Below are 14794 nucleotides of genomic sequence, written 5' to 3'. Positions count from 1 at the left end.
AAAATTAACCATCACACATATAGGTATACATACACAAATGCGTCTTCTACCTTGAGACTTTCAGAAAGCCAAAAATAAACACTTCCCGAATCAAAAATTAACTTATCTACAAAGGAATAAGACTCAAACTGGCATTACGTCTCATCACAGTGCTGAATATTAGGAAGACACTGGAGAAATATTTTCAAAATTCTAAAGGAGGAGCCAGCCCGGTGGCACAGCGGTTAAGTTCCCACGCACGTTCCGCTTCTCAGAGGCCTGGGGTTCGCTGGTTCGGATCCCGGGAGCGGACATGGCACCGCCTGGCAAAGGTCATGCTGTGGTAGGTGCCCCACATATAAAGCAGAGGAAGATGGGCACGGATGTTAGCTGAGGGCCAGGCTTCCTCAGCAAAAAGAGGAGCACTGGCAGTAGTTAGCTCAGGGCTAATCTTCCTCAAAAAAAAAAAAAAAAAATTCTAAGGGAAAGTGATTCTCAACCTAGAATTCTTTACATAACAAACAATTTCTTAGGTTGAATAGTGAAATAAAGATCTTTGGGATATTACCATCAATAATTATTAGTAAAGAATGTATTCTAGCTAAATATGAGTCCTAGGGAAAAATATAGGACACTACAGATATAAGGATCAGAGAGCCAGCAAAACAGTTAAATTCAAATCACTGTTAGCTGTTTTAAAAAATCAAAAAGTATCATCTAAACTCTCAGGTGATCTCTACATGGGAGCTGGGGTTGGGAGACACTGGAAAAAGCAGAAGTGAAAGTATGTCAGAATTTTTACCTTTATTAAAAGAGGATATGATGCTGATCAATAGGAACACCATGAGAAAATGTGTGTTTCAACGTTTAAGGATGAAAGAATGACAGTGAAAGGACAAAGACATATTAAGGAAATGATACAAAACAGAGCTAGATTATTAGCATTCCAAATTCAGCAGTATATTAAAAGAAAAACGCATCATCTTGCTTGAGTGAGATTTATAAAACGAGTGCTTTCGTGAGCCAACATCAGGAAGGCAATTTTTGTAATATACTACAGTAAAAACTTAAACGAAAAGAAATCTTAATCTCAAAACTTAAAGTTCAGTTGATATAAAAAAAGAAAAAGTTTAGTAAGCATTATGTATTTTTGCAAATCTTTGCAAACTAGGAATAGAAAAAACTTCTAAATCTACAACAAAAAAAATTCCCCTTAGAAACAACAGGATGCCCTCTAATCTAACAAACTTTAATATTCTAAAGAAGAAAGCAAATGTCACTATCGCAGATTACCATGCAACCGTCTGCTTAGAAATCCCAACAGCATCTACCGACAAACTTGTCAGCAGCAAGTCCGGAGGCGACTCTCCGCCTCCAGCGCCCCGCCCCCACTGCCCGGCCTGCGCTCGCGCACTTACGCATGCGCGCTTTGAGTGCGTGCGCGTGGGGCGGAGAAAGAAAGATGGCGGCGCTTGGACTCCCCACGCCACTGCATGGGCACGTGGGCCGCGGCGCCTTCAGCGACGTGTACGAGCCCGCGGAGGACACGTTCCTGCTGCTGGACGCACTCGAGGCGGCGGCGGCCGAGTTCACGGGGTGCGAGGAGGGTGAGGGTCCCTGCGGGAGGGGGCGAGGGTCCTCGAGCGGTGGCAGCGGAGCGCCGAGGAAAGGACTGGCGCCGCCCTCCCGGAGAGGAGGCGGGGTCGGCCCACTTCGCGACATGCGACACCAGAACGCTGTGACTCACGGTTTTCCTGTAGTTACACGGAATGAGTGTGCCAGGCATCTGCCTACCCTTGCCAACATGGTGGTTTCGTCTCAGGGGCTTCATGCCTCCTTCCCAAGCCAGGATGTATCTTTTTCCTTCCAACTGTTTACTCTGAGGAACACGTGCCCGAGAGTAGCGATGTTGTAACACATCCAAAAACAAAATATCGGAAACCATTGCTGCTTATTAACATTAAAGTTTTTAGTCAATATTGAGGCCGCGTGGCATTATTAATTTACTCAATACGTAAAAGCGCTCAAGCAACAGAAGGGCACAAGGCAGAAAGGAGGTGGTGAGACACGGCGGTGGGGAAGTATATTTGAACCCAGTGAATAGCTTACCCAGCTCTGCAGCGACAGCCGTTAGCCACATACGGCTACTGAGCACTTGAAATGTGGCTGGTGCGACAGAGGAACCGAATTTTTCATGTAATTGTAAAAAATTTAAATAGTTAAATACGACTAGTAATCTCTAGCACCTTATGTTAAAATTAACTTGTTGAAATGCTTGCTGTGAATTTCAAATTACATAAAAAATGAGCACCTCCGTGTAACTTTTTTAATAACAGGAATTTGGGTAATTAGATTTATTTGGAGATCAAGACTTGAAATGGGTTTTCTCAGGATGAAACAAACAGCTGTCAGCCTTCAAAGATGTATATTGTGTTTATTTATCCCTCTTAAACTTGGTCGGATTTTTCCATGTATAAGATGTCCCAACTCTTATTAAACTAGTGTTTCATTGTAAACGATGGAACTTTTGGATTTACTGGAAAATAGAGTGGAACAGAACTGTTTTATAACTTATCTTTTATTCTCAAGATATCCCAGAAAGGTTTACAAGCACAGATTGCATTGCAAAGTATGCTGTAAAAGGAGCTGATTTTGTTATAAAGTCTTGGATATTTCTGGTCTTGGAATTCTAATCATTTATGAGACCATGATAGTTATTTTCAAATAGAAGCCACCTGGTAGGATTCAACCAAGCCTTCTACAGCATGATAAAGCTTGTCGGATGTGTAGACTAGTTCCAAAAGTGAGAAACCCTGAGAGTTTGTTGTGAGTAGTTGGGATATTAGGTGCTAGAGAGGCTGCTAAATCCTATCAAACCTATTTCTGTAATGGGGATAATTGGTCCTTTTCATGCATATATAAGATTATAGGCAAGGACATAAATTTAATTGAAGGACAAAATACAGTAGAATGAATTTATTATATTCAATAGCATTCTTAAGATTATTATAAGATCAGACATTTGGGTATTTTCCCAATTCAGTATATAGCTGTAAAAATTAAGGAATTTCTTTGCTGTAAATTTGTCATCAGTAGATTGGGGGAACTGTTTTTCCCCTAGGGTGTGCTGATGGATTTATGAATTACTTTAAAATGATAGAGAAACATCACTCATAAATATTTTAATAATACTAACCATCATTGTAGGAAATGCTAAACTAGGAGCTCCTTGTGGAAAGGGCTGATGTGTTTCATATTAATATTTTCAACCCTAAGTTAGCATTCCATAGTTTTTGTGTAGTGTTTTATAGAAATTCACTGAAAGCCATCTATTATGTTAATATTTTACAGACTTAAATTATACACCAAAAATTTTAACAATTTTGAGTTATGCAATATTAAATGAGCATGACATGGTTGTTGGAAATTAGCTTATTTGTAAATTTCTATTTCCATATATTTACAGGCGAAGGATGATGCTGGAGAAATAGACATTAAAAGTAGCATGAGTTTTTTGTGATGTATATTTTAATCCTGCTGTACTAATATTTATTTTATTTTGTTTTTTTAGAGTGGAAATATGCCTTGAAGTAGGATCAGGGTCTGGAGTGGTATCTGCATTCCTAGCCTCTATGATAGGTCCTCAAGCCTTGTACATGTAAGTGTAAGTATATGAAATTCATCCACGTCTTCCACTAAGAGATTGGCTGTGGGTATGATTGCTTGAATGAAGGCATTTTCGTAAGTAAATAATATGTATCTGATAGTGTCTATTTAAGTATAGTAAGGACTCACATTGCAAATTATGCTTCCTTAAAAGTTATAACTGTATGTTCAAAACTGTTCCATCATACTACATAATTATAAACGCAGCATAATAATTGTAAGACATCTCTAAATTTGAACTTTTGTTCGGGTAAATAATTTGGTTATCAGAAAAAAGTTACTAAAATTTTTTTTAGAAAATTTGAGAATATAGAAAGTATAAAGAAGAAAATAAAAATCTCCTATAAATTTTACCACACACAGTCCAAGTGTGTTTCCCCTATTTTCATTTCCTATGTTTTTCATTTAGCATTGTATCATGAGCATTTTCCTTTCAAAACTTCCTTTTAAGTTTCATTTTGGTGGTTGCGTAGTATTCCGTTGCTGGATTCATAACCTGGTAAATTACTTCAGATGTGTGTGTAGGTGTATTCTACTCTTGAATATTACATTAATCTTTTTCATCAATATAACAAATATTTGTCCTATTTCTATTTGCCATTGTTAAAGCCTTCTAATTTTTTTTCTAAATCTGCTTTATATAAAAGGAATGGAACATTCCCTGAATTTTAGTAACAGGCTGGTATTATAGACATGGGCTATAGTTTTCTTTTCTGTTTACAGGTGCACTGATATCAACCCTGAGGCAGCAGCCTGCACCCTGGAGACAGCCCGCTGTAACAGTGTCCACATTCAACCAGTAATTACAGATTTGGTGAGCTATTAATCCTTGTCCAATAATAATTCATTTCCTTTTCAAATAAGTTAAGATCAAGATGATTTAGGTCAAAGAAACTTAAGTGATTAATGAATTAGCTGTTAACCCACTAAACAGTATACCACATAATTTACAAATTCTTAACTGACATGATCCATCTTTTCACAATTCAAAGGGACTTTCCATTAGTTTTTGTAGATCAGGCATGTTTTGATCAGAAACGATAGTCCAGTTCAAACTGAAATAAAAAGAGTGGCTGGCTTCACGCACAGCTGGCTCCAGGAATTCAAATGATGTTACTGGCATCTTTTTCTTAGCTCTGAACTTCTCTCTGGTGGCTCTATGCCTAGGCAGTCTTTCCCTTCATGATATCAAGATGTTTGCATGTCTCTGTCTTATTTCTCAGCAACCTCCCACAGAAAGATACCCTTTCTATTCAGTTACTCTAGCAGAATCCCCAGAATGAGTATCGTTTGTATCCACTTGGGTCGTGTGCCTCTCTCTCAGTGTCATACGTGGTCAGGGGGGATTAGAATAGGGACGTGATTGGCTTAGGCCTGAGGCATAGTCCCACCCCGGCAGCTGGATTTCGATGCGCCCCACCCAGCCACTTGGATTGAGAATGAGCGGAGGTAGAGCTTCCCCAGTCAAAGTCAAGGAGATGTAATCAGAGGAGAGGGGACAGGGCTCCTGCACAGGTGAAAGCAGATAACAACTGCAGAAGCATCGTTCTATTTTAACTAACACATCATCCGTTTTTCAGGTGCAGTTCTTTCAATACTGTAGATTATATTAGTAAAACTTAGATAATTTTGGAATTTTTTTAATTACAAATGTGAAATGCCTTTTTATAAGGAAATATAATAGCATGTACCAGGTGGGCCTAAGAAATATAAAATGCTTTCTGTGCTTCTTGACCTGTATTATTCTCTTACTGATAAGGCTAGTTAGCATTTCTCTTTTTTAAACCCAAAAATGATTTTGAAGCTTAGAAGGAATTAAGCCAAAGATGTAAGAAATTCTTTATGTATTACTAGAAATTTTTCTGCTGTTAAAAACTAGATTAATTTAGGTAGACTTCTATTTAAACTAAGAGTTAAAGGGCTCTGAATATTATGTGCCTCTTGCATGAATAAAGTGCGTTTTGCTGGATGGATTTAAAATGTCTTGTCAGAGGCCTTTTTTGCTTACTTCTCAATTCTTAGAAATCTTCTAGTGCTCTGGGACTATCCAGAAGCTGAATATGGATGGGTGAGGGATACCTGTAATTAGACTTTATAGGTAGCCCACAGTGACTTTCTTATGTAAATCCATTTTCTTTTTAACTTCATAATTTTCTATATTTTTAATATCAATTTTTCCCTTTATTTAAAATCCAGCACTACAACGATTACTAGTATATAGTACCTTAGGACCATCATAAATAGCTACAAAGCAAATTCTTTTCTAGTTTCCTTACTCAGCATTTGTGGAAAATTACACTTTGGACTTTTTTAACAATTTAAGAAACTTAAATTCTTTATGGAATTGAAAACAAAGCTTTTGGTTGTTTCACATGTATTTCCTCACTTTCCAACATCATTACTAGAAGGTAACAGCAGAGTGACTAGTCATCTTTCTACTTACAGACAAAGATACACCTGAATTACTTCCCCCAAATGATTCTCTTTTCTCTTTTTAAATGAATAGTGAAGAAAACTTACCTCTGTAATGTCCCTTCAAAGCTACTATTCATGTGTTCTCCCTGAACTGCACAGGTAACTGGCTTATTAAGATGCTGTAGATGGGATTGCTTTTAGAAACCTGGATAAAATGGAATTCTCAGGCTTGTTTCACAATGTATGTAAGTAGCTCAGTGATGTGCCCACTACTTAGATAGTATGACTGAGTATTAAAATAACTTGGAATCCCATGATATAAAAGCTGTTCTCTCTTTAATTCTCTTTCAGCCATTCTGATTCCTCTAGGAGGAGGTCTTAGTTTGGTGCCGTTCTTTAACACCTTTTAAGCACTTACAAATGCCCCTTTAACAAAGAGAGAGCAGGCCTAGGTCACTCTTAGACTGGCAACAGTAACTATAACAATAACACACTTTCATTTTTATTGCATTTATTCTCGTGGTCATTTCTATTTCCAGGAAGCAGTACTGATTTTCCATTAATGGAAACGTAATGTAAGTCTTCTTTTACAGCAAATTTATTTAACCAAAAAAGGTCCATTTAAAGAAAAATATCCAGGGGGCTGGCCCCTTGGTGTAGTGGTTACGTTTGGTGCACTCTGCTTCAGCAGCCTAGATTTGCTGGTTTGGATCCCAGGCACGGAGCTACACCACTTGTCAGCATGTTGTGACAGTGACCCACATACAAAATAGAGGAAGATTGGCCCAGATATTAGCTCAGGGACAATCTTCCTCAAGCAAAAAAAGAGGAAGATTGGCAACAGATGTTAGCTCAGGATGAATCTTCCTCATCAAAAAATTAAGATTAAAAATAAGGAAAAATATCCAGTAAATAATGGTAGTAACCTGTGCATATATGGGAAACATGGCGAGAATGATAATAAAATAACTAGCACTCTGGACACTACCTTGAGGTACTGCAGTTAGTCCATCTCAAGAAACAGGCTCAGAAGTCATGGCTAAGAGTCAGTACACAGTGATAATTGAAGGAAATGGCTTTAGGGGTGAGAACTCAACAGATACCATATTTTTACTTTCCTGTGCCTGTGAAGATACAGGATGACATGATCAGACATGATTCTTTAAATACTTATTTAATTCAGTCAGAGGAATACTTTAGCCCTAAATGCACTTTCTTTAAAATGACACTTTCTTTGTTCCATAGAAAATTGTACCCAGTTTAAAGATTTATAAAACGCCAACTGATGTTTCCAGTATCTCTTCCCACCATTTTCAGTCCTTTCTTTCTTTGATATCTAATTGTTTCAGTCAGTAAATTTATGAGTAATTAAAGACATAGAAAGCAAAAAAAAAAGTCCACCTTCTGATGTTTTCTATCATTTCATAAAATATTTCTCTTGCTTATAGAAAATAAATCTTTAAGTTAGCAGCTATAACTTTAGAGTTGTGTACAAATCTACATAGAACACAGGGAAGCTTGCCTCTGACTTATTTTATCTTCTAAGAGTGAACCCAGAGTGTCACCATATAAGCTGTCGAGGAGCAGAGGCTTTCTGCAACATTTTGTGTTCATTCTAATAAATAGTTTAATTTCCTTATTTTTAGGTAAATGTGTATAATTTTTGTGTGGATGAAAATGTAAAAATATTTATGTCTATTTCTATCTACAGTTTTGGCCTTCTTACACATTTTTTTCTAGAACATGGGAGAGTATTTTTAAAGACTTATTTGTCTATTTAATTGTGAGTCTGCCCTAAAATTCTGACTGTTGAACATTTAGGTCAAAGGCTTGCTACCAAGATTGAAGGGAAACGTTGATCTTTTGGTGTTTAATCCTCCCTATGTAGTGACTCCACCTGAAGAGGTAAATCTTACAACAGATCTTTAATTGCTAATATTTTCAGCTATTTTCTCTCTAAAATCAAATAGACGTAATCATGTGACATCAGTCAGCTGCCAATTAACACAGACTGCTCTGATTTTACTTCTAATGGTCAATAAGGGGTACTATCGGTAGACATAGGAAAAGAACCTAAAACTAATGGAAATACAAACTGTGACCCATATTCATCCTTAAAAATCCCATCCAGATCAGGCCATGGTGTTTAAATTCATGTGTGTGTGTGTGTGTGTGTGTATCCTTTATCACGAATGACAAATTTGCAAAACAAAATATTGTTAATCAACCTTAAATTCACATGGGAACTCTTTCTGAAAGTCTCAGGTTTCCCCCTTTCACAGGTATTATTAGGGAAGTTTGGGGTGGGGAACCAATTCTCATTTCAGGTAGGGAAAAGAAGTAATCTTGAAATATATGATTTTAAAAATCTCACTAGTGAAGGGATAAGTCATATTAACCATTTCCCAATTTAAAGAGAGAATTTTCAAGGCAGACAAAGTTTAATAATGGACTGAGGTTAGCTTTCCTTTGAATTATGTACCTACTTTATTCATTGATGATCTTTCTCTGGCAAGGATGATAAATACTGCACTTACCTCTGCCAGGATGGAAGAGGTCTGTATAGCTGCTATTAATATTGATGGCAATTAAGCAACTAAGAAACTTGCTCTGCTGACATATGAACTCATATGAGAAGGAAAGTCATTGTCATAAGGTGAACAGCAGTTGAGGGAAATGCAACTTAATAAAACTCTTTAGGAAAGGACTATGAGAATAAGTATCAAGGGTGATAGAAATGTTGCAGCCCAATAATCTCAGTCCTTGAGATCTAATTTAAGAAAATCACCAATAGAATAAAAGTTGAAATTCACAAAAATATGTTTATTACATCTTTATTTATGATGGCAAATAATATGAACCCATATATGTAACAGAAGAGAAACTCTTAAGTAAATCGTGGTCTATCAGGTCTACTACTGGAAAGTCTAGTGAATAAAGAGGAGATTCTGGGAACGTGGGGACATGAATGGGCTTCCTTTCGCCCACATTCCGCCTACTATGCGCTTGCTTCTCCTGAGCCATACAGCTGCTAGGGCATAGAGATGATTGAGCATAGGCAATGCCCTGGGCTCTGTTACAGTCCCAACAGAGAGAGCTAGTGTCATAATTTCCATGAGGTGAGCAATTAGCTGGAGACTGCAGCACAGCAAAGATTTCCTAGAGCTTATATATATATATATTTTTTTTTTTTTTGAGGAAGATTAGCCCTGAGGTAACATCTGCCAATCCTCCTCTTTTTGCTGAGGAAGACTGGCCCTGAGCTAAGATCCGTGCCCATCTTCCTTAACTTTATATGTGGGATGCCTACCATAGCATGGCTTGCCAAGCGGTGCCATGTCCATACCTGGGATCCCAACCGGCAAACCCCAGGCTACCGAAGCAGAACATGCGAACTTAACCACTGCGCCACTGGGCCGGCCCGTATCCTAGAGCTTAAAAATATGTTTTACAAAGTAAAACATTAGGAAATGAATTAGAAGAGGATGTGGTCTTTTGTTAAGATCTGAATCAGTGGTCTGGAAACCAGGTGAAAGAAATATTTCAGTGCCCAGAGCATGAAGATAAAAAGAAGGAAATCATGAAGTTAACAGACAAGAGACTTAGAGGTGAGATCCAGGAGACAGAATATACAAATAATAGGAGTTTGTGCATATAAAAGACTGTGGCTGCAGTTACTAGAATATCCAGAAACATGGGGTCACATCCTGTTGGTTTGTGCCTGTGACCTATCAAGGATCAGGAGCAGGCATAGCAAGGCCCAGGTCAGGAAGGCAGCAAACCACCAAACATGACTCCTCTCTGTGAAGACGGAGAGTCTCCTCTGTGCCTGTAAGAATGTGGCTGGTGCCAGGAGATCTTCCCGGAGGGTCATTTCTAGTGCAAGCAGATAAACCCAGCTGAGCATCCCTGGGGAGGCATCTAAACAGGGTCCAGCACAGAGGGGTCCTAGTCCATACTGGAACAGAATGATGGGAGACAGACTTGGCAAAGGCTGTCATCACCATGCACTCTGTCCACAGACCACTTTACCTGGTAAAACATCCAGAGAATGGGCTCTACCAAAATAAGGGAGTAAACCAAGGAAAAGGAAGACATGAGTCCCAGAAAAAGAGGGCATTCTAGGAATGCCAGGAAAGGGAAGGCTCCAGGAGGAAAGGCCAACAAAGAAACAGAGGAACTGATAAATTCCCTAATGTGATTAACTCTGGAAAATTGTATTGTGAAGCTTAAGATAGATATGAGAGTAATTTAAATTAGATGCAAACAAGTAAGCAAATGGACACAGTGAATGCCTATTAATAGCTGAATAAGATATGATAGGTGTCCACTGTAAAATATTATGCAGCCATTAAAAGAGGAAATTACTACTATACCTGATCACTTGAAGAGATTTCCATAAAGTGTTGTTGAGTGAGAAAAGCAAGATACAGGTAAGAATGTAGAATAGAATCCTGTCTTTGTAAAACATGGACAAGAAGAAAAACTGTGTGTGTGTGTGTGTGTGTGTGTGTAGAAGATGGGGGAGGGGCAGACAAGCAAAACAGTAAAAGGGAGAAGTATAGTTTTTCTGAAGCAGGTGTATGAACATATTTCTCTTATTTGTAAAATTATATATATACATGGTTATAGGTATAAAGAGATTATTTTTCATAGTGAAACATATGCCATGTTGAATGAATAAGAGCAGAAGGCACCATTGTATGTAAATAATTTAAACTAAAATATGGACAAAAACCATTTTGAAGGAAATAAAATAGAAAATAATTGTGTTAGGGTTAAAGTAGTTTTTGAGTGATTTTTTTCCAAAATATTCTTTAGTTTTAAAAACAATATATAATGGTAAGGATCTAAAGATTTTTAATGCTATATAAACTCTCTGGGGTTTTGTTTCTACGACATAATTAGATCATAGGAAAAAGTGCTTCAGTGCGCTTTATGTAACACACAGGTTCCTGAGAAAGGTCTCTGTGGTTCATACCATAATCTAGTAGACTGCCAGATGCGCTGGGGCCTTTGAAACTTTGCTTCTGCAAAGGAGATCTCGTATGCTACAAGTTCTCCCTTCTAGTTTAGGCATTGTATTAATAGTAACAGCTATTATTAAGCCCTTAATATGTGCAGGGCACTGTTCTCAAACTTTAAATATACTCCTTCATTTATTCCTAACAGTGGACAAAAGCAATTTTTTATCATTTTTCTAATTTTACAAATTAAACTATTGTTTTCTAATTTTACAGATAAGGGAGGAAACTAATTCACAAAGATGACAAACTTACAGAAGATCACACATGCTAGGGAATGGTGGGGCTCAGATTCAACCTTACTGCCCCTTCATCAGCAGTAAAGGATAAGATATACACTTGTTTGCTGAATGTTACTTGTCAAAAAGGTTCAGTTTGTGATTCTCAGTGTAATTTGACTTAAGTCAAAACAAAATCTTTCTAATTGGTCACAGGTAGGAAGTCACGGAATAGAGGCAGCCTGGGCTGGTGGCAGAAATGGTCGAGAAGTCATGGACAGGTTCTTTCCGCTGGTTCCAGATCTCCTTTCACCAAGAGGATTATTCTATTTAGTTACCATTAAAGAAAACAATCCAGGTAATTCAGACCAGTTGATCTTTCAACCATGTACATTGCTGAAACCAAAGTTAATGATATCAAAGGCTATAATTTATAAAGTAACCTGGAATATTAATGAATATAATCACTGACAATGGCTAATACAGACATAACATTCATGTTGAAAGAGGAGAGAGATTTTTGAGAGGTAGATTTTTCTGGTTTTAAAAAGTACCGTCTTTTGAGGGGTGGCAGGAGGAGTTTTCTCCCTAATTCTTAAAGTAATGTTCAAATACAAAATCAGTAATGTCTTCATCTCTAACACCTCACCCTCAATATTGTGAATATTGTCTCCACCTTCTAGCCTTCATGCCCTTGACAGTTCTGCTATATATTCCTGAGTTCATCCGAAGTTTTATCGTGAAACTTCATGGTAGGTAGAAGTGTTATCTTCTACCTTGGATCCTCAGCCCCTCACATCACGCCCTGATTACTAGGGGTTTTTTTGGTTTTCTTAGTTCAGTCTTTTTAGTGTTATTTGTTTACAAGAAGAAAATTTTGCTTTTGTTCAATACTGCTGAAAGAAATAAGCTACTCAATGTGCTACCACTTTGCAATGTCATTAGATGGTCTGCCCATATCCCCATTGACATTTTTCATCCAAAAGGAAGGATATAGAGCAGAAATTGGAGCCGAGTAACTAAAAAATAATCATTGAATGTAGTGACAAGTATGAGTAATGTTTCCATTAAGTCTAGAGTAGGCTACCACAGCTTTCAGTCCGATTAGAATTCTCAGCAACACCTTGAAAATCCAGAGTGCTCTCATCTATCTGAAGTCCAAGTTCACTTCAGTAGATATTCACATGGTATACATTGTTTGTTCAGATGAACAGAATTGTTAAACTGTTAGTGATCATACACACTTCACCAAATGACGTAATTGGATTTTCCCTTTTGTTTTAATTTTCCTTTTAGAAGAAATTCTGAAAACAATGAAGACGAAAGGTCTACAAGGGACCACTGCACTTTCCAGGCAAGCAGGCCAAGAGCTCCTTTCTATCCTCAAGTTCACAAGGTCCTCACATACAGGGGGTGCTCCTTGAAGCTGAATGCTTTCCGCATATTTGAAGCTCAAGTCATTTCTCGGTTAACAAGTAAAATGGTCAGAAATTTGTGGTACAGAAAATGGTAAAGGGTAGGGCATTCCCTTTTACCCAGGAATCAGGCCTACAGAAATGTTTGCACAAGTGCAAGTAAAAAAAAAAAAAAAATATATATATATATATATATATATAAAGTATATAATTTGCATTTTATATATTATATATATTACATACACAAAATATATATATAAAAGTTATATCATACACTAGAGGATGTTCATTTCAGCATTACTTGTAACAGCAAAACAATGAAGTTGCCTAAATGTCCATCAGTAAGGAATTACAGTATATCACTGTTACTGAACAGGAGTGACATATGCAGCCATTAAACATGAGTCAGGTCTGTATACACTGACTAGAAGGGGTTCATGATGTACTACTGAGTGAAAAAAACAAGTTTCAAAACAGTATTAATCTTTATGTATGTTTTTGAAAAACCTACAGAGAATATGTTTGTATGTGTATATAAGAAATTCTCAGAAGATAAATAACAGGGAAATAGAGGAACTTTCACTCTTCTCTGGTGGCATTTGCACAATGATAATGTATTATTTTTATAATTAAAAAGTTTTTTATTTAAAAAAATTTTAAATTTACCTTACCTTCACTTGCTTGTTGTCTCCATTCCACTTCTGTTATTCAGAATGCCTTCTGCCTCTATTCTTCTCCCTGGTCAGATTTTTCCTACCTTTTATCCCCTGTCATATATTTCTGTTTTCTTCTTGCACATATGTTGCAAACTGCTTTCATTTTTTCTTAGATCAGGGAGAGTTGTATGTAAATAAACTCACCATTCTTAAGTTAGTCACATTTTAAAAACTCATGTGTCTTTCAAGAAATGGCAGATTAACTTTACTAAATTTGGGGACTTCTCTAACTTCCACACCATTTGAAATACATTTATCAAAATTAGTGAGCAGGACTGTGTAGGACCAAAGTGAGAGGAATCTAGAATTTATTTTTAATTTTGGTACATTCAGAATCACCAGATGAAACTTTTAAGATTACAGATTCCTAAACCCACCATAGACCCATGGAATCCTCTGCTGCCCAGACCTAAAACCTGTATGTTTAAAAGTGTACTTGCCCAAGCCAGCCCTGATGGCCCAGTGGTTAAAGTTTGGCGCACTCTGCTTTGGCAGCCTGGGTTCAATTCCCAGGTGCAGAACCACACCACTCTCCTGTCAGTAGCCATGCTGTGGCGGTGGCTCACATAGAAGAACCAGAAGAACTTAGGACTATACACAACTATGTACTGGGGCTTTTGGGGGGTTGGGGGGAGAAGAAGGAAGAAAGTTGGCAACAGATGTTAGCTTAGGGCAAATCTTCCCCTGCAAAAAATAAATAAATAAAGAGCTTGCAACACAGTATCTAGGTACATGCTGGCTGAATTACTTTAAAAAAAAAAAAAAACAAATGTACTTCCCAGTATTTCTTAAGGCAGCCTGCCAAATTTTAGAACTGTTACTTTAAATAGCACTTTCATTTAATCCTTAGGACAGTCCACAAAAAGGATACAATCCTCCTCCTTTGAAGTTCAGAAAGGTTAAATAACTTGCTCAAAGAAGCACGGTAGTAAAGGGTTAAGCTGGTATGACAACTTCAGACAGATCTGACTCCAAAAGCTGTCTTTCCCTTTGCTTATGCTGCTCTTAGCAGCCAAAATTAGTATTTACTTGAATCTAATACTGTAAATAGATTTGCCCTTCCCAGAAATAGTGTCATCTGAAATCTTATGATAAATAACCTCTTGTATCCCAGAAGGGGAAAAAAAAAGATAAATACCTTCTTGGAATTTTATTGTGGGCTTTTAGTTATAACTTTGGGAAATGGGCTCCTGAATAGTTTTTCAAATAATGTTTAAAATACTTTTAAAGTTAGCTTAGAGGACTTCTATCAACATAGGAGACTAAAAACATAGAAATGCTACATAAAAGACACCAGAAACTTCGCATACATACCTGTTAGGGACTAAATTGTGCCCTCCCCAGAGTCATGCGTTGAAGCC

The 14794-nt window shown here is 37.4% G+C and overlaps 1 protein-coding gene across 2 annotated transcripts; it reads left to right on the top strand.

Annotated features, from left to right (window-relative positions):
• The first annotated feature begins 1384 nt into the window (after positions 1-1384).
• LOC124234230 (methyltransferase N6AMT1) lies at positions 1385-12743 on the top strand. Of its 2 annotated transcripts, XM_046651471.1 has the most exons (6): positions 1385-1575; positions 3551-3637; positions 4369-4459; positions 7882-7965; positions 11519-11660; positions 12599-12743. In XM_046651471.1, exons 1-6 carry the CDS (start codon positions 1400-1402, stop codon positions 12724-12726), a joined length of 708 nt encoding a protein of 235 aa, XP_046507427.1. In that variant the 5' UTR covers positions 1385-1399; the 3' UTR covers positions 12727-12743. The 2 variants fall into 2 exon arrangements, with proteins under 2 accessions (XP_046507427.1, XP_046507428.1); XM_046651472.1 differs by lacking the exon at positions 7882-7965.
• Positions 12744-14794: the final 2051 nt, after the last annotated feature.

This window comes from Equus quagga, unplaced genomic scaffold, assembly GCF_021613505.1.
Source record: "Equus quagga isolate Etosha38 unplaced genomic scaffold, UCLA_HA_Equagga_1.0 73442_RagTag, whole genome shotgun sequence".
Lineage (NCBI taxonomy): Eukaryota > Metazoa > Chordata > Mammalia > Perissodactyla > Equidae > Equus > Equus quagga.
Note: the sequence above shows the minus strand (reverse complement) of the source record. Positions and strands in the feature narration are given on the sequence as shown.